The sequence below is a fragment of the Primulina tabacum genome, chromosome 11 (genome assembly GCF_025594145.1).
Source record: "Primulina tabacum isolate GXHZ01 chromosome 11, ASM2559414v2, whole genome shotgun sequence".
Taxonomy (NCBI): domain Eukaryota; kingdom Viridiplantae; phylum Streptophyta; class Magnoliopsida; order Lamiales; family Gesneriaceae; genus Primulina; species Primulina tabacum.
In genome coordinates, this window is record NC_134560.1 from 11,098,337 (window position 1) to 11,117,702 (window position 19,366).

General features: G+C 35.0%; 2 protein-coding genes across 3 annotated transcripts; both read right to left on the minus strand.

Annotated features, from left to right (window-relative positions):
* Positions 1–766: 766 nt before the first annotated feature.
* LOC142518395 (uncharacterized) lies at positions 767–3,945 on the minus strand. Of its 2 annotated transcripts, XM_075621183.1 has the most exons (3): positions 3,672–3,945; positions 1,197–2,477; positions 767–1,094 (listed from the first exon to the last, which is right to left on the minus strand). In XM_075621183.1, exons 1-2 carry the CDS (start codon positions 3,771–3,773, stop codon positions 1,218–1,220), a joined length of 1,362 nt encoding a protein of 453 aa, XP_075477298.1. In that variant the 5' UTR covers positions 3,774–3,945; the 3' UTR covers positions 767–1,094; positions 1,197–1,217. The 2 variants fall into 2 exon arrangements, with proteins under 2 accessions (XP_075477298.1, XP_075477297.1); XM_075621182.1 differs by having other exon boundaries at positions 767–2,477.
* A 4,997-nt stretch (positions 3,946–8,942) lies between these two features.
* Positions 8,943–16,740, minus strand: LOC142517705 (puromycin-sensitive aminopeptidase-like). The gene is given in 32 exon segments (XM_075620089.1): positions 8,943–9,148; positions 9,235–9,306; positions 9,519–9,635; positions 9,731–9,841; positions 10,118–10,293; positions 10,388–10,469; positions 10,568–10,714; positions 10,962–11,100; positions 11,178–11,326; positions 11,585–11,623; positions 11,625–11,769; positions 12,177–12,257; positions 12,659–12,721; positions 12,723–12,766; positions 12,879–12,935; positions 13,085–13,096; positions 13,208–13,212; positions 13,389–13,407; positions 13,532–13,579; positions 13,696–13,776; positions 13,862–13,925; positions 14,200–14,226; positions 14,306–14,394; positions 14,479–14,506; positions 14,589–14,650; positions 14,751–14,963; positions 15,045–15,152; positions 15,236–15,310; positions 15,458–15,571; positions 15,775–15,851; positions 16,472–16,547; positions 16,656–16,740. Coding segments are annotated over 32 exon segments (2,664 nt in total). The 5' UTR covers positions 16,719–16,740; the 3' UTR covers positions 8,943–9,067.
* Between the last annotated feature and the right edge of the window lie 2,626 nt (positions 16,741–19,366).

Sequence of the window (19,366 nt, forward strand, 5' to 3'; positions counted from 1 at the left end):
TATCAATAAGGAAATATTTTAATAATTTTAGTAACATATCAACAAGGAAGTATTCTTAAAAAGCTGTATTGGTCTTATTTTTTTGCTATTTAGATCATAATAATATCGTCTTTCAATTTTTTAATAATTTTAGTCATTTTTCATTAAAATACTGGTATGAAAATGTACACATCAACGTCATGTGGAAGACACATAGACATCACATATGTTCTACATCAAAGTTAAGTAAAAAAAAAACTAAAATTTCAAAACTAACAAGATAACGAACCAAAACTGTAGAAATACTGTTTTCTCAATGCTTACAATTTGAAATAATGTTTAATAATGATTTGGAAAAGGTGGTGAACAATAATGTAGATATTTCACCCATTAAGATCATCATTCAATCTTCAAAAGATGATCACGACTGAAGAGAAATAAAACCAGAACCGAGATTCATGAAAATCAACTCAACTTATTGTCAGTTCACTCAAACGTGAATGGAGGGGTGCCTCCTCGAGTTACTGCGGGTACACTTTTTTGCCTAGTCTATCGCCAGCTCCGATTCGGAGTCGAGGGAGGTTGGGGTAAATTGATGATACTTGCTAAAACAGCTTAGCTCTTATCGTCCGGAATCCTAAAAACGGAAGAGTCGATAAAAAGGGCTTGCAATTCTTAGTTCCCTAAGAATTGGTTAATGAGACACCAATGCTAAGCAACTGCACAAAATTGTGCATACACATCTGTATATTCCCATTATCGGAGGGGTATGTGCAAAATGTCAACAAAATACAAATTGAGTTGCATAAAATTTAATGAACAGATAAAAGATGCACTAAAGGCTGGCAAAAACAAGCTATATATCATACATCACCAAGCTTGACTGGCGCGATTATTGTCCGAATTCTATAAAAAAAGCCATTACGGTATTACCTTGAAACTGAAACATTTCTAACTATATCAAAGTACCTAACTTATAAAAAAACAAAAATACATATACATCAAGAAGTTTCCATTCTGGGTATTGCAGAATAGTCAGTAACCTAAACAATTCACTTTCTATATTGGGTCAGGTCAGGAAGTACGCGAAAAACGGCCTTCAGTAATAATCAGTCCTGCAAAACGTGAAGAGCTAAATATCCCATTTTCCAGTGTCACTTAAGGTCAAAATATACAAAGTAGTCACCGGATGTGTTCTAACTTTATATAGGTAATACCTTCTTTCGTGTTTGCTGCAGCTAACTGACACCAGTCTGCACCACTGGGAAGAAAGACCAGTCGTTCAATGATGTTCCCTCCTCACCAAGAATCTTCTCATTCGCCCACCAGTCAGACCCCACCACTGGTTCATCGCAGTGTCCATCTATGTTGTCGAATTTGAACTCTTTGGCTGATCCGAGAGTAATTGTTCGGGTTTTTTCATGATGCGGTCCATTCTCACTGTTGGTCTGAGCTTTCTCGGAGATGCCAATGATAATTTCTCCAGCTGAACCACCAGTTTCATCAGTGAATTGTAATGGCTTTTCTTCTCCTCTGCGTTCTACATTCTCAACAGACACTGCTACGGCTTTCGGTGAGGTCATTGGCTCTTTTTCCACACATTGTAAAACTTCTTCGGCCGGTATCTCAAAAGAAACTCTGTGAACAACCACAGCATCATCATCTATCGATCCATTATGTGTATCTGGAAGCGAAGCAACATCTGAATCTCGGCGCTTCATAAGGCAAGGCTCACAAGATGTAGCACCAGCAGCATCTGGAGTCACTGCACCTGATCCTTGGCGTGATTCCCATCCACAAAGAATGATCTTGTCAAGATCTAATAGTTTAGGTGGATTTCCAGTTCTAAACTCAAGGAAAAAGGGATGTCCACTGGCAAACTCACGATCAGGGAAAGGTGATGTGGTGCCCGAACCAGAGATGCCTGAGCAAGGAGAGATCAAATGGCTGACCGGACTGCCAGGCTGAAGCTGATATGATTGAAATTCATACTGGGATAAAGGGTATCTTTGATCACCTTCACCATTGTGCAGGTTGGATTCAAGAAGCCGAGCAAAAGGCACCTCAGGAGAGGAAGGCACGGTCAAGTGGACTGATTCTGGGGGAGGAGTATAGGGTGCAGTTGATGGTTCGGTGGTGAAGGTCGAGAAGACTGGGGGTGACACTAACTGGGGCTCATGCGCATAAGGGCCAATAGCAAATATTGAAGCAGGGCCACCAGGAGAATACATGTTTGCAGAGGCAGAAGTGAGAGATAATAAGCCAGTTGGTGACTGAGTTGCAGAAGGTGGCTCTGATGTAAGAAATGATGCCGGAGATGAAGGAGGTGCAGCAAAAGGCAGCACTATGGAAGGTGGCTGGGATGGATGTCTAGTTACGGGAGCATCTGCTCCTGCAGCTGCAGTTTCAGGAACTAAAACTGCATGTCCAATTCGATGGCTATTCTTTTGCGATCCAAAACACCAATAAAGGCTCCAGCAGCTTCCCCACCTTCTTTTCTACAATAACATAGAACAAATCACATTACATGAGAATGAGCATCGCTATACAGAAACCAATCCGATTTATGAAAAATGAAGCCCTTGAAAATTTACAGCACATGACCATAATAAGAATAAAGCATATGGACAGCATTCTTCATTGAACCCAAAGGGGAAAATTTACGCAAGATCCAGAAATTCGCCAGAAGTTAGTAGTATCATTCTATTTTAGTAAAAAATAAAGATAAAATACAAGGCAACACCTAAGAGTGTCCACAACCACACTGAAGAAACTTCTTCCCTTTGTCAAATTCTAGTGCACAAAGGCAACTAGATATAGCAGCTCAAAAGAAATCAACTACTATTGTTAAAATCAGAGTTAGGTAAATTTGGTTTTGCTCACTAGTGTTTTGAGTTTCTTTGGTAGAATAGAAAAAAATAAGAGCACCACTGGGGCTACATCATGATACAGAGTACAGTCCGTATTGAAGTCTACAAAGAATTAAAAATTCTGATTACAAATAATTCAAAATTCTGCAGCTTCAATAAGTTTAAAAATTTCAGCGATCCATGGGCAGCGACTCTACATGTACCATGAGTTGTGCTCCAGTGTCAGGGTTATCCTAGCAGATAAAGAATTTAATCAAAGTGAACGCTGGCTGCGAATGGTAAGATCCAGACTAGTAAACCAACCCACAATAAAACAGGTGGACCACTGTGATCAACATTCCTTGTAATTTTGTATGCGTATTCATAAATTAAACAACTTTCTCAGAAGAGAAACTTGAGTTCTGCTTCTACATTCTTTCGCGATGGACCAACAAAATTTACAAGCTCGGCATAATTTCGAAACCCTTTCTCCTATGAAGAAACTCAGATCACCTGATATTCTTAAATTTCCTTTACACAAAATCCGGTTCAAGTCAAAATATCGACACTCACAACAACATTCATGCCTAAAACACACAAAATTCAAACTTCTCCACAGCAACGACAAATCATAAAACTTAATCATCAGATCTCTAATCCAATAAAAAAACATGGAACTGAAACATGCATTAAACACTCAACCAAGAGAATTCTAAAAACACCACCATCAAATTACAACCAAAGTCAAAGGTAAACAAAAAAAATCACAAAGTAGCTTTCAACACAAACTAAGCACATAAAACGCTTCAATCATCCAAATAATCAAAAATAAACTCTCCACACCTGAAACGAAGCTTGAGGAACGCGATTCTCCAAATATGCGACCGCAGTGGCGGCGGCGCTTATCGTCTCCGTCGCATCCGTTCCATTCACTCCTCTTCTCATTGTTGACCAGATCAATCACACAAAATTTCACTCAAAAAATTTCCGAATGTGGAGCTTAAATTTCACATATTCATCGAACAAAAACAAAAATCAAACTACGATTGAATAAATGAAGAGAAAAAAAATGTAGTTGTAAGTATATGTGTAAGTATAGATTGATTTGGACGTCAAACACGGCAATGACTTCAAAAAGGGGGTTCTCAATTGTATAATGATGATTATCATTAGGGTCATGAGTAAAATTACATTTCTGTACATGATCGAAATGTCATTAAAGGGCTTCCCGGGATGCATTGACTTGCATTCGATTCCGGGGCTAGTATAGGTATTTTGGTTAGGATGTTCATTAATTGATTTTAAATCGAAAAAAATGGATCTAACTTCAAATATGTAAAATCAATGAAGTAGAATATTAGTGAGAAGATTTCACGAATCTTTATTAATGAGATGGGTCAGTGCTAACGATATTTACAATAAAAAATAATATTTTTAGCATAAAAAAGTAATATTTTTTTATGGATGACCCAAATAAGAGATTTGTCTCACAAAATACGACATGTGGTACCATCTCACACAAGTTTTTTGTCAAAATAAACGTCTGAATTTTAAATTTTGATTACGTCCATTTTTTTGGGTTTTAAAAATGAAAAAAACCAATCGATTTAAATATAATACAAGTAAAATATGTATACTAAATCTTGGCAAAAACTTATGTGAGACGGTCTCACGGGTTGTATTTTGTAAGACGAATCTCTTATTTGGGTCATCCATGAAAAAGTACTACTTTTTATGCTAAGAGTATTACTTATTATTGTGGATATCGATATGGTTGACCCGTCTCACAGATAAAGATTCGTGAGACCGTCTCACAAGAAACCTACTCTACTCTCTTTTTAATCATTTGTAATATATTCATCTTCTATATAATCGCGTCACTTGTTTTATTTATCTAAAATTCAGTCTCTTTTAACATTATTAATGGTTTCATATAAAAGACATTTTTAGTCATTTTGTTCCGGTCTAGCTTTCCTTTCAATGTTTCAAGTGTTTGTACTTAAGTCGTATACAATACTAAACCACAATAACCAAAATCAGACATAATAAAAATAAAATAATTTAATTTTTGGCCTAATAAACCAACGGTGTCATTGTTTTCCTTTTATATGGTTTTATTAATTAATTAATTAATTAATTATGACATTAATAAATAAAAGAGAATAAGGGTATTTTCGTAATTTCAAAAGGCCACTGAATGAATGAATTAATTAGTTAATTAAATTAAATATAATAGATGCTTCTTCTTCCAAGGATGATGGCCGTAATTACCAAGAAAACCTTTTTCTTTGTTCTGATCACTGAGTGTGCGCACGTGCGCTCATCGCTTTCGTGCGCACCCCGCGTATGTTTGGGCCCACCGTGGAAATTCTCCCCCTTTACCTGCAACCCAAACTAACTTGCACGGTTGGTTCACGTCTCCTAGACTACTTATAGTTTATTTTAAATTTAATTAATAGGTAATTGATGATTGACTGACTATCTCCCCACTTATTGCTCCCAAAAGTTGTCTTTTCAAGACTACTATATTACCTTTGACTTTTTTTTCCCTTTTGATTTCTTATTTTTATTTAGAGATTCAATATCACGTAGGTATTTTTATCACATATTTCAGCTTATTACAAGATTTAATTAAGTATAAATATTTTTTCTTTTATTTTTCTTCCCTTATTTGTTGGGATCAAAACCATCTACTTCTTTTTATTTGTAGAGTATGTCTCTTGTGAGACGGTCTTACGAATTTTTATTTATGAGACGGATCAACCCTATCGATATTCACAATAAAAAGTAATATTTTTTCATGAATGGCCCAAATAAGAGATCTGTCTCACAAAATACGACCCGTGAGACCGTCTCACACAAGTTTTTATCTTATTTGTAATGCACTAAAAAGTCGCCAAATTTATTAATTGTATACATGTTTACTGTATGAAATTAAATAATCGTAAAAAAAGAAAGAAAAGAGTGCATGAAACAGATTTGATCTCAAACAAAAGGGAATAAAAGTGTTTTGGTAACGAGTAATAAATGCGAAAAAATAGCTCGAAAAACATGCAAATAAGAATAACCAAATTCGAGCGATAAAACTTGCTTTGTATTTTATTCCTAATTCGTCCCGATGTCTTGAGATTTTAGAAATGATACGCCACGACTGGAAACCACGGGGTGCGATAGAGCCATCGATGCTTTTAAGTCCAACTTCGCTTCAACCCTTTGAGCAAATGCGGCAAAAGAAAAGGAAGCAGGGGTGGCGGTAGCTGCCGAATCTTCGGGCGAATTCCTCCTTTTGCTCCTCAGTTTTTTTTACTACTACTATTATTAGGAAATAAAGGTCTAATGCTAATATCTATATATTTTTCTTTCTTCGCGAGTCATTTCTTATCCTTTTAGAATAAAATATCCCTTATCGATGTCGGGACAACTAATTTAGTTCAGTTCCCATAACAGCAGTTGCAAGCTAGCAAACAAATGAGATAGAAAGTTCGCATTTTAGGGCCAATTAGGCTAATAGCAATACAAGAGCCATTACAGCCAGCAAGCTAGTTTAAGATAGAAAAGCTTCCATTCCAAATGTAAAACTATTAGTGTTGGGAAATGTTTTTATCAAGTTATTGATCCGGACTGATCATCTCCAACTCTTTGAGCAATTGCCAATCTTCAGCGTGTAGCAGCTTTTCGAACAAGAATGTAAAACTACGTATTGAAAATGCAACATAATGAAGATTAAATGCGTAAAGAACACAAGAGAGTTTACGTGGTTCGATGTACCAGAGAACAACCATCAATTATATTTCCTTCAAGTTTCAATTACAACTCAATACAAAAGAAAGGCGGAAATGAAAAATTACAGAGCGAATTTTTCCCTTTCTTCACATGCATCAATGAGTTTCCAAGGACTCTTTTATATCAGTTTACAACTCTCAACTACCACAGTTGATCGTTTCTTTCTGAGACAGTTGTTTTCCAAAGTTGGGGCGAGCCTTTGCAACTGAATTCCCTTGACTCAAGTCCACCTTGACCAACTTGTTAAGAATTAGTTAAACATTACATGATAGTCATATAGAAATATTGAATTTTAATTAATACAAAAAAAAAAAAGCCTAAGAACGTCACCGACATTTGTCCCAAGTGACATCAAATATGTCAAATAATGACACGTGTCTCATGTTCGAGACCCCTCAACCACCAATCTCGATTGTAATAAAAAAATAAAAAAATAAATAAAAAATAGCCTACGAACAATTCGATCACAAGTTTTTGGATTAAAATAGACATTCAACTATTTCCCAAGATATTAAAGTTTCAAGAATCCAAAATACCAATAATAATATGTATATACAATATCAGTATTAGAAATAGTTTTGGTAACCTTTTGTTTATTGTGTTAAAAAAATAACTCGAAAACTAGTTAAATAGGCCTATTGAGCACGAGAATCTGAATGAACCAAGCCATCGTTTACAAGTTATTCGAAGTTCCGCTCGGTGAAAAACTTGTTTGAGATTCTTCATTAATATTATCGAACCGAACTCGAGCTGATCGCGAGCTCGACTCATTTGTTGAGTTGACAAATAAAAATATTAATAATAATGCATTTAGGTTGGTTTTTGTGGTGATATCTTAATAATTATTACCCCTTATCTAATTTTTTTTTCGTATTTTTTCTCAAGAAAATTTTAAAATTGAGAATAATTGTTAGTTTGTTTTGTAGTACTTTAACTATGTTTACATTCGATAGTTTTAATTTTAATCATCAAAATAATTATTTATCGTATATGATTCTTATTATTAATTTTTTGAATAGTTTAAATTGAATTGCTAATTCGTTCATAAATAAAAATATAAGTATGATCTTAGTAGTTAAATTTTAATACATTAACACGTTCATTTAATATTTTTGTCTTAGTTTAATATTAGCTTATACAGATACATTTTATTATAAGTTTGAGCTCGATTCTATGTTTAACGAGCTCAAATCAAACTCGTGCTCGATTATATGTTTAACGAGCTCGAAAACAAGAATACTAATATTTTTGTCTTAGTTTAATATTAGCTTATACAGATATATTTTATTATATGTTTGAATTCGATTCTATTTTTAACGAGTTCAAATCAAACTCAGTGCTCGATTATATGCTTAACGAGCTCAAAAACGAGACTACTAACGAGATGAACTTTAGTCGGACTCGTTAAACATGATAAACGAACTATTAACTAACCGAGCTCGCGTTATTCACAACCTTAGTAATTTTAAAGCAATCCAAATTCGATCTTTATGATAAAAACTCGAATCGAGATCGAACTAGGTACTCTTCAGCTTAACTTGTTCATTTACCTCTCTAATTGCTTATATTTTGAAACACTATTCCATGAAATATCTTTGGTACTCAAGTACGGCAAAGGTCCTATCTAATAGTCACCATCATATTTGCTTCAAAATTTAATTGGAGGAAGAAAGAAGAGAGGATTGATTCCGAGTAAATTAAATTAAAAAATTGAGTAGATCTCTTATGAGATGATTTCACGAATATTTATCAATGAGACGGATCAACGCTACCGATATTCACAATAAAAAATAATACTTTTAGCATAAAAAATAATACTTTTAGCATAAAAAATCATATTTTTTTATGGATGACACAATTAAGAGATCCGTCTCACAAAATACGACCCGTGAGACCATCTCACACAAATTTTCACCTAAAAAATTATATAAAAAATATTGATTTTCTATGTATTTTGCTGGCAAAGATGTAGCCCCCAAAAATAGTCTAAAATTCTAGATAAGGGAGTTCGGGGTGGTTCAACTAAATTGAAAATTCAGTGCAATTAATGGACTAAAATACTCCCAATCGATCATATTGTCAACAACATTTCTCAAAGTCAAACAAAATTGAGAAAATTCAAATTCATCCACTTTTTTTTTTTATATTATTATTATTAAAAAAAGGGTGAGGATTTTTCCTTTTAACGTAAAATGAAGCTCAATGTTTACAACAATACACAATTGCTTGATCGGTAATATGATTATCTTCCTTGAACGAAGAAGAAAACAATAAATATGCATTGATTAAATTGTAGTAAACACTTTCATCAATATATTTATTTGAATAAAATAATAATTGGGTATTATTTATTTTTCAAATTTCAGACAAGAAAAAAGTAAGGATATAAATATGAATATTTTCTTCCCATGATGAAAACATAAATCCACAGATTTTCAAGAGAAGGATATGTAAGTTCAAGAAGCCAAACTCTTTGATGCAATCTCGAAAACATTCTCGGAGAGCCCATTTGCAGACCGTATCATCTCCAGCTGAGCCTGCCGAGGAAAATAAGGGTAGAAAAATGATTCCTTAATCCCAGACAAGAAGAAAAAGGTAGACAAGAATCGACCCTTGTTCTTACCTTTGCAAGAACTTGCCGGTTTTCATCGTATCGCTTCCACCTCGAGAAGGTTGACACCATTCGAGAAGCCATCTACAGTTAACACAATCCCACCACTTTGCGAAACGATATAGAATGAAATTGTAGCACTGAAGAGCGAAATGGGAACTAAATATCATTTCAAATCTTCCAGTAAAACTTTAGGTTTACCGGAAGCTTGCTGCGTGAAATTGTCGCAAAGAATGCAAAACTGAAAATAGAAGAAGATTTGAAAGTGATGTATGAATGAGAAATTTTGTACAGACCTGAGGCTTCAACTTGTCTAGCTTTACGACCATTTCACCTAAGAATTTGTATCCGGATCCATCTTTCGCATGGAAGTTGACTGGAGATCCACGGAATCCTCCAATCAATGAGTATACCTGTATGAAGTACCGAAAAAACCGGTTATCATTCTCAATGACGTCGAAAACTTGAGGTTAAAGTAATAAGTTTAGCTTTGTTACAATTTACAAACCTTATTTGGATTACGTATGTCAAATGCCGGATGGTTTATGAGATTCCTAACATTTTCCACGTTACCAGGGACATCCGACATGGCTTGGAGAGCAAACCACTTACTTACAACCTGAAGAGAATTATGATCGTCACAAAAATATCTCGAAAATTCTGATGGGAATTCTTGAAGATATCCCGGAGAAGAACAAACTAAACTATTTACATTCACGAAATTGCAACAAGCGTTCGAGTTAAGAACATAGTATCTGTTATAATTATTAAAACCATAAGGGGAATTTCTGTAAGCAAACCAACATTAGGGACATGTAGATCAGAATTACCCCAAGACTTCTCAAGACCAAAAAGAGAGAAACAAAACTACTTTGAAGAACGCAACTATGCTTACCAAGAAATCATGCTGCCACTTGTTGTAAAAATCAGCCAAAACATCATCTCGCATTTGACCAGGTGTCTGATCTAGAGCTGCCAAAGCTCCAAATTGCTCGGTCATATTTGTGGCCGTTTTATATTCTTCCAAAGCAAGCTCGGTTATCTCAGCATCTCCAAGTGACCCAAGATAGGCTGCAGAAAAGTGGCAAACAAGAAGTTACAAAACAAACAACGAATATTAAAATCAAAAGTTAGGCTTTGGTAAATTGATAGAGATAAAACATACCAAGGGCGATATTTTTAAGAGCACGCCTTGCCATATCCGAATGGTTGAACTCATATTGCTCAGAACTCCTATTGTTTTTCACCTATGAGACATGAACAAGTAAAAATAGGTAATTAATCTTCATAGAAGAAGTGCGGAGGAAAAACGAGGTATTCTGAGAGAAACTAGAGAGCCCCATACCGCATTAAGTAACTCTTCTTTCAATTCAGTAGCGATCTGCTTTCTTATGAAAGTTCTAACCGCATGAATGGCGTCAGGGTCCGCGACTTCCATCATGTCCATGATTTCCCCTTCACCAGGCAGAGTTATAGCTTTCGCAATGAATTCCTAAACAAATCAGGACATCTAAAAACTTCAGCAAACCTATTTCTTGAAAAAGAAAAAATAGTTATATTTGGATCCAAGATTTTGTTGTAAGGAGTGCAAAAATGGACAAAATAAATAAAATGAGACAGCTTTTAAATATTGTTGATTCTAGCAGAGTCAAACAAACAGACATAGAACAATTAGCAGAAATATTATGGAAAATAATTTTCTTAACATGTTTCCCCATAGAGTCCAAACTTTTTCTTACCTTATCCATGCTCGAGTCACCAAGTACACTTTGGATTCCATGTAAAAACCGGGGACTGAGAACCAATGGTTTGTTTAGCTGAAAGTCTGACACTAGGCTAAGCATCAATTTTCTTGCTAGCACCTGCCCAGCCTCCCAACTAAAAGAGCAGAAACAACATTTCGGATTCTTCCAATTATTTGTACGTAAATCGATTATATGTCCAAAATCACATACCGATTGAACTCATCAGAATCATTAGCAAGCAGAAAAGACAAATCAGCATCAGTGAGATTGGAATCCATCCGAACAGGAGCACTATAACCCCTAAGTATAGATGGTACTGGATGCTCTAGGATGTCCCTGAACACGAATTCTTCTTCTTCCTGCACACAATCAACAACAAGACAAATAAAACTTGCGGCAACATAAACAAATATTAGAGCATATCATTTAACGTGGATACAATGAGGTCGAGCAGCTCAAGCCAAATTTAATTTTTCATCTAATTTATAGTTACAGAACACAAAAAATAGTCCATTATATCACTTAATCCATAGCTCGTCAACTGAGTGGCGATCCTTGCAACCCTTTCGAAAATAGAGAAGACATATTTACACTCAAATAAATAATTCAGAATTAACCTTTGTCACCCTGAGAACTATAGTGTGTACTGGCTGACCTGTTGCTGGTAACATTTTCCAATTTCCCATCATGGTATACGGAGGATATAGGCATGTCCTTGCCTTTAGAGTCAAGAAGGCCCAACGCTACAGGAATAAACATGGGTTCTTTAAGCGGCTGTCCTGGGGTCGGGGGGACCTCTTGACTGCATCCCAGATCATATTACATCAATAGTGAACTAAGCACACAAGACACTTGCATAACTGTGTTTTCAAAATAATGAACTTTTGTTGTAGTATCAGTCTGCAAATATCTGGCCGGGTCAAAAACCAATAAAATCACCCCAACCTGCATATTTCCACCCCTAACTTTGCGCATAAAAATTAAGGTTGTTTGGATCAAAACATTTAATTAGATGAATGGATTTCAACTGACCTGAATAATTGAAAACTTGAGATACATAATTTATATCCAAAAAGAATTATAGTGTCCGAGGATTTGAGTGGTCTCTCTGGTAGAACTCAAATTGCCCTTAACTTAAAATATTGTTATAGATTCATAAAATCAATAGCAAAATACTAATTACATAAAAATGATCAAACAGGATCTTACCTAAATTTGAGAGAAAAAGTACTATCTTGAGCATTATAAGCAGAGTTAACTTTCAGATGGGGTGTCCCAGCCTGGGAATACCTGCAATTTCCATTAAAATAAAGCTTCTCAGAATCAATCACAAGTGCTTATAAAGTGTTGTGCGCCCAAGTCCAGCAGGCCCAAACATAAAGGAGAGGGAAAGGCCCATAATCAAAGCCATATGTTCTAGAAGGAAAAAGGGAAGGCAGGAGGGCGAGAGGAATAAAATGTGAGGGAAGGGTAGTAATTCATTCAGTTATATTTTGTTCTTTACTAAGAGTGACACTAGCATGGCTAGCGAAGCATTTGTACAGAGGAATTAAACTCTGGGATTTCTTATATCATTTGAATATAATTTCCATTTCCAGATTTGTTCTTATTCTCAGATATTTTATTTTGAAGTTGAGATACACATTTATTCGAGTCATAACATAAAGAGAAAAAGACATTTTAAAACATACCACAACAAGAAATTGGACATGTCAGCACCATTTGCATCCCTCATGGCAGTGAAGAAATCTTCACGTCACAGCTTGCCCATCATGCCTCTTGAAATACAGATCCATACCCTAAAAGGAGCTCCACAAATGCAATTATATAATTATTGTGGTGTAATATAACTCTAGAAAAAGAAAATATTAAAAAAAGGTGACAGGTTCAAGCAAAAATATTCTTCTTTACATTTCGAAATCCCGAACTGCTCAACAATGTCTTGTACATCCTCACCACTTCAGCTCCCTGGCAGAAGAAAATAAATTACTGAAACAATGATGACAAGAACATAATTCTACTATTTCTAGAGACTGACAAACTTACCAACAAAATAAAATAATTAATTAACAAATTAAAGGTCTCAAACCAAACAAGAAAATAGAGAAAGAACAAACCTTTTCATACACCTGTCAGGAAAGAGACGAACAAGATCAACGAAAAAAGAGTTAGTTGTTTGTCAAAATTAATGAGATGAAACTGCAACATAAACGAGAGAATGATCAAAGGCTAAGACATACAGTTACTGCAAGCCAAAGATCAAGGTCAACCATGACATCCAGAGCATCGGTAAAAGGGCCAGCAAAAAAATTCAAACGATCACCAATGTCAGACACCAAAAAAGGGCAGGTTATAATTTGAAAATAATTGGTAATGGACAGAAATATTGTCCCCATCAAAAGATAGAAAGAAGAGACTTGCCTGTGTAGAAGTTATCCATCTGTTAAAGGGGTAAACTGATAAGATGTCAGAATAATTTCCAAATTATCAGTTGGTACAAAACTTTAATAGCGCACACACACACATATATAAAAGAGATTTTGAAGAATGGAAGTGTTGGAAACCTTTATGTAAGAATGAGGTGGCACAGGATGCGCCATGGGACCAGCATCCTGTAAGATTAAGATAAAAGGTAGTGGTACTGTAGCCAAACTTACTGAAACTTAATGTGCATACAAATAAAACAACATAATGAATGAAGTAATGCAACCAGAAAACTTTTCAAAACCTGAGGAAATTGATAAGTTCCCAACTTTGAAACATCGGCTATCCGTTTTACTGGACGGCTTCCCAAGTCAGATGAAAATTCCTGAAAAATAGACATTGGGTTTGATGTTCTTGCTAAATACATAACAAAATATGTGGAGCTCACTCCAACAAAAATGTATCTCAACCTGATCACGGAAAACAGTGAGACCTTCCTTTAAGCTAAGCTGGAACCAATCCCGACATGTAACTCTGGTATGTTCTTAAATGTGAAACTTTGTTTCAACATTGAAATAATTGAAGATGAATACTCACTATTCTCAACTTAGAAATAAAATCACAAAATCTGTTTTAATGATATCAATAAGTAAAAAAATAAAACTTGCCAATCCCAAATGTAGAAGAAGTTAGTAATCTCCATAATATGGTACAGTAATAGTTGGCAATCAAAAGTCACAATCAACTCGTATAATAATATACAAGACAAGGAATATAATATTTCCGAACACAAGAAATACAAACCAACCTGTTCCCTGTCCAATTGTGGGAAGGGCTAGTTAAAAAAGATCCTAGTTTCAGTAAAGATTAGAAAATAAAGAAAAAAGAGATGCAAATTTATACAAAAAAGGCACACCTCGTGCCCAATCACACCCAAAATTGCAGCATAATCTGCATCTGTTGCAGTCTCTGGAGATGCCAGGACAAGTTTGGAATTAAAAATCTGTAAAAACAAAAAATACAAAATTTATGGAAAAAATATCATTAATATTAAGATTATATGATGCTGTAACAGCTTTCAACATACATTCAAACTCTTGTTCTCCATGGCTCCCCTGTCAATAAGATTAACCTCAGTAATGTAACATAATATCTATGTAAGTACTGACAATGGGTCCTCAATAGGGGTGAACTAACATATCAAAATCTGGAACAGCCACGATGTTGAAGAGATCCAAATCATACTCAAGCCCAAACACCTAAGAAGGCAAGAAAGAGAGAAAGAGAGAGGTGGTGAATGTGATCACTACCAGATTCAAAAATCTTCCAAACACTTCATATAATGTATAGAGATCATACATCTTCATCCCATTTCATTGCTGCTTTCAAAGAGTACATGGCATGCGCTGTTTTCGGAAGATCTTGAGAAGGGGTCCAGATTTTAAGTATGACCTTCCGGCCTGAACATGTAATAAAAGAATCATCTCTGCTCTCTAATTGTCCAGCAACCAGTGCAAAAAGATAGGAAAGCTTCTTGAAAGGATCCTCCCAAATTGCGTAATGCTTGCCCCCCTGAAGTAATACAAAAGAAAACGCCAATCAATTTGCATCTAAAGTTAAAATTCATGATCAGTTAGAAACGAAGCATCTCACCTCCATCTCTCCTTGCTCTATGAGATTTCCATTAGATAACAATACAGGATACAATAACTTATCACCTTCAATACGACAAGAGAATTTTGCCATGATATCCGGGCGATCCTAATGTTGCATACAAGTATCAACAAAAAGCTCCGAAGAAACCAAATCAAAGCAAAAGTATCAACGTAATTTAAAAGCAACACCTGAAAGAATGCAATTTTCCGAAATCCCTCTGCTTCACATTGCGTGCAGAAATTCCCAGATGACTTGTAGAGCCCCTGCATTAAGACATGACAATAGGCTGAAACTGAGAAATCAAGTAAAATATATATATATATATATATATATATATATATATATAATAAGTACAAATTAGTACATATAATGTATGAAGATTGGATGTAAGTGTAAAATCAAGGCAGAACCTCCAAGGATGTGTTCTTCTGAGGATAGATTTCAGTGACAGTTTCCATCGTAAATTTTCCACTTGGAGGAGAGCAAACAGTCAGATGGCGTGAGTCCAGATGGAAATCATCCTCCTGGAACAAAATCATTTTTACTATCTTTGGCAATAAGTGTCAAGTAAACGATATTCTTCATTAATCATGAAAAGACCTAAGATCAGAGATTTTCTAGAAGTGTTTTTTGAGAAAAAAACTAAGATCATAGGGTAGCTTAAGAACACCATTTTTTGTATGCTATCTTGCGCAAGGTTTAAGAAAGAAGTCCATATGCCACTTACCTTCAGCTCCTTTCCGTTAACCTTCGATGAAATCAGTTTCAGATCAACCCCATTCAAGACTAGTGGTAAAGAACAACCTGTTAGGAAGGCCATTAGATGCTGAAATTATTTCTCAGATTTTTTAAACATTTTGAATTGACCAAAGCATAACTCGGGCTCTGTGATAGAAAAACAGTAAAAACGATTTAGCGGACAAGTAAATATGAGGTTTTGTATAACCACCACAAATGGAATTGTAATAGTGAGAATACACTAAATTTTGGCCCTTTTTATTCAGAGCAACCGTACATGAACCACAAGTTGCAAGTTGATATTTTTATCATAGGAAATAGGATACCAAAAGGATTCATTCTGTGATTATTAATTTATCAAAGCTCACTCTTCTGTTTATGGCACATCAAACTGCTTAAACAAGTATAACTAGAGCCAATTTGAACTATTATTCCTTCAACAGTAGATAAGATCATAAGATATTTGAACTATTGTTCTTCAACACTAGATATGATATAAGACAGAAAATTTCAACAAGAACAATCAAAATTTCACATTAAAACTGATAAATACTACAAACCACCACCATATTTCAGAATTGTAGCAAATCCAGTCAATTTCTTGTGTTAATAACCATCAGACAAACACACTGATGAATGCGATGCCAACGAGAACCAAAAACTGAAAAATAAAATTCAGTAGTTACCTTCAACTCTGGGATAGACAACTATTTTTGAAGAAACGATTGTTTTTTCCTCACCCAAAGTAAACTTCAGGTCCACCTAAGAGGCAAATACAAATATTTTTGCTCAGATTATCTGTGGGTAAACAAACGTTAATTTTTTACCAATAAAGTAAATGAACCAGAATCAAGATGCGGTTGAGCTTACAGTGTCAAAAAAGTAATCAGGTTGGTAGTAATCCTTCAAAAAGATCTCTTTTGGTGCAGTCATATTAGATTCTTAAACTTGCTTTGGTAGCAGTTCTGGGGCAACTGAGCAATTGAACTTCTGCCCTATAATCGTCGCACTTTACAACTGTTCGAGTAAATAAAATATAAGTAATCGAGTTAAAGAAGCAATACATTGAATCATATAAATAATAAGCAGCTCGGAAGAAATGAAAGGTTTACAGGCAATGAGTTATGTGGTGGTTGATTACTCCCTCCCACGAAAAGTAGCCTAGTGGAATTAAAGTCTATATGACAAAATTGCTGAAAAATCACACAAGGCATCCCAAACAGGATTGATGTAAAATCAATACACGAAATCAGAGTTGGAATTGGAATTGGAATAAACATAAGAAAGCACAATGGCAAATCAAAAAGAACTAAATCACCATTAATGTTGTAAAAATCCCAAAGAAAGGGCAGAACCCTTAAAAAAGAAGCAACATAACAAACAATTAAATGACCAAGTCGGGCATACAAGATCAATAAATAGAAATGGTACATCTTTCTCATTTTTCATATCTGGCGCAATAGGGCGCACTTTCAAGTTTCGACATGCTTCGTAGCCAAATGATAGACAGAGAAACTCGAAATCTTGTGCTAAAGCAAGTGAGAGTTCAAGTCTTCTTCGAGACAAAATAATTGAGCACCGATAAAAAAATTTAACATATGAAAAGGAAAACATGAACGCTTCCACAGAGTAACATTACTAAAATAAAGAGCATTTGATCAGTGGCAAAACATTTTGTTATTACGCTATGATTAAAAAAATTTAACAAATGAAAAGGAAAACATGCACGCTTCAACGGAATAACATCACTAAAATAAAGAGCATTTGATCAGTGGCAAACCATTTTGTTATTAAGCTATGATTCTACTAAATACATGAATTACCATAATCCAAGCGAAAACAAACTTTTCAGAAGAATTAAGCATTCGAAAAATTAATAACAACATTTTACAAATATTTTAACAGACAAATCAATGGAACGTATGAAGTAGAGTACATGGAAATGGACTTAGGTAATCACACGAGAACAGAAAAAGAAACAGATGAGGAATGTATTCAACAAGCTCGAAGCTTTGCAAGGTAGAATCACACCAAACATCATAAATCCTACCACTTTGACTCCTAAGAAGTCTAATGACCGATAAATTTCAAATATGCAATCAAATTTCGGAGCAATTTCCAAAATGATTCAATATTTTAAAAATCCAACACAAAGAAAAACCAATTGTTCGCTAAGGTTTTCAGAAAGATTCAATCTTTAACTCAATATATGCAATACCCAGATGACCTCAATCCACGTAATCTCAAGAAACAACTTTGAACCCATAAATCCACAGAATAAACGAAAAAACCAAGAAAAACATCAAGTTACGCGGAGAAGGTACCTGAGTTTTTAGTACTTCTATGAAGGTCGTGTCAAAAATCATTTATTCAAGGGCGACGGGATTCAGTACCCATTTTGTTCCAACTTTGTTTCCACTGCCAAATTTCCCAAAATACCCCTCAACCTTATCTTTTAATAATTGATTTTTCTTTTATAAATAAAGGCTCGTCATGCTTTCGTAAGATAAATTAAATCTTTTACATATTTGACCGGAGTATCATCGGATTATATTCACCGTATTTTACAGACTGCTCCTCACAGTCCAACCACGCGATCGCAATCGATTGTTACCGACGCAGATTCCTTCAGGCAGTACTTGGCACAACCCTAACTTGAAACTTGTTTAACTACTGATAGTAGCTGAACTTACAAAACACATAAACTTGAAAGAAAATATTACAACTTATTTTTGAAAGAAATTGAGGAAATGTTCGATGATTTCAACTTCTTTCTTCTTCTTTATTTATAGAAGGTTTCTTCGGATTTGAAACTCGGATTTCAAATCTTTGTAAACCTTTACAGCTTGCATCTGGACCACTTTCTGTAGTGGTTGAGTGGTTCCTTTTCTCCACAATAGGGGTGGTCCCTGATTTTGTCTAGAGTATGAATCTAGACAGAGCTTTTTCCTCTCGTCTTATCTTCCGGCATATATGCTCGATATTGATTTGAGCTATGTCTGCACAAATTTCTTTGCCTTTTTCTTTTAATTTTTTATGATAGGCTCGGAAAAATCTCAGCTCTTCTCTTTTCCTTTTGATACGTCTCTTGACTGCCTTAAGATATTCAAAGAATATTGACATTTTTCAAGTTTCGTATTAGTTCTTGTATGTTTCTTTTAACCCATTTTTAACTTCTTTTATAGATGAATTTTTGGGTTAAAGTTATTTGTCTGTTTATTGGATTTTTTTTATCTTTAAAGATAGAGAATCCAATGTTCTTTGTCTTTTACCATGGATTATTGGTGATCCTTGTGTTCCACTCACATGGTGGTCTTTTCTTTTGTTTAGTGGGATGATCACATGTCCACTTTAGTTTTATCGGGGAATATTTGGCTTTTTGTGTCCCCGAGAAAATCGTGCTTGTTGTCCTTCCCCACTTGTACTGGTGTCGGTAAAGTGTTTCCGATCAGATCTCGACTTGAATCCTTTACCAAACTCCGGTTCTTTCTGGTTTTGGCATTCTGGGAAGATGTTCTCCGACCATCTTCCCACATGTGCCATATTACAGAATTTTCGGCGAGTCTCTTTGCTTGCCGGCA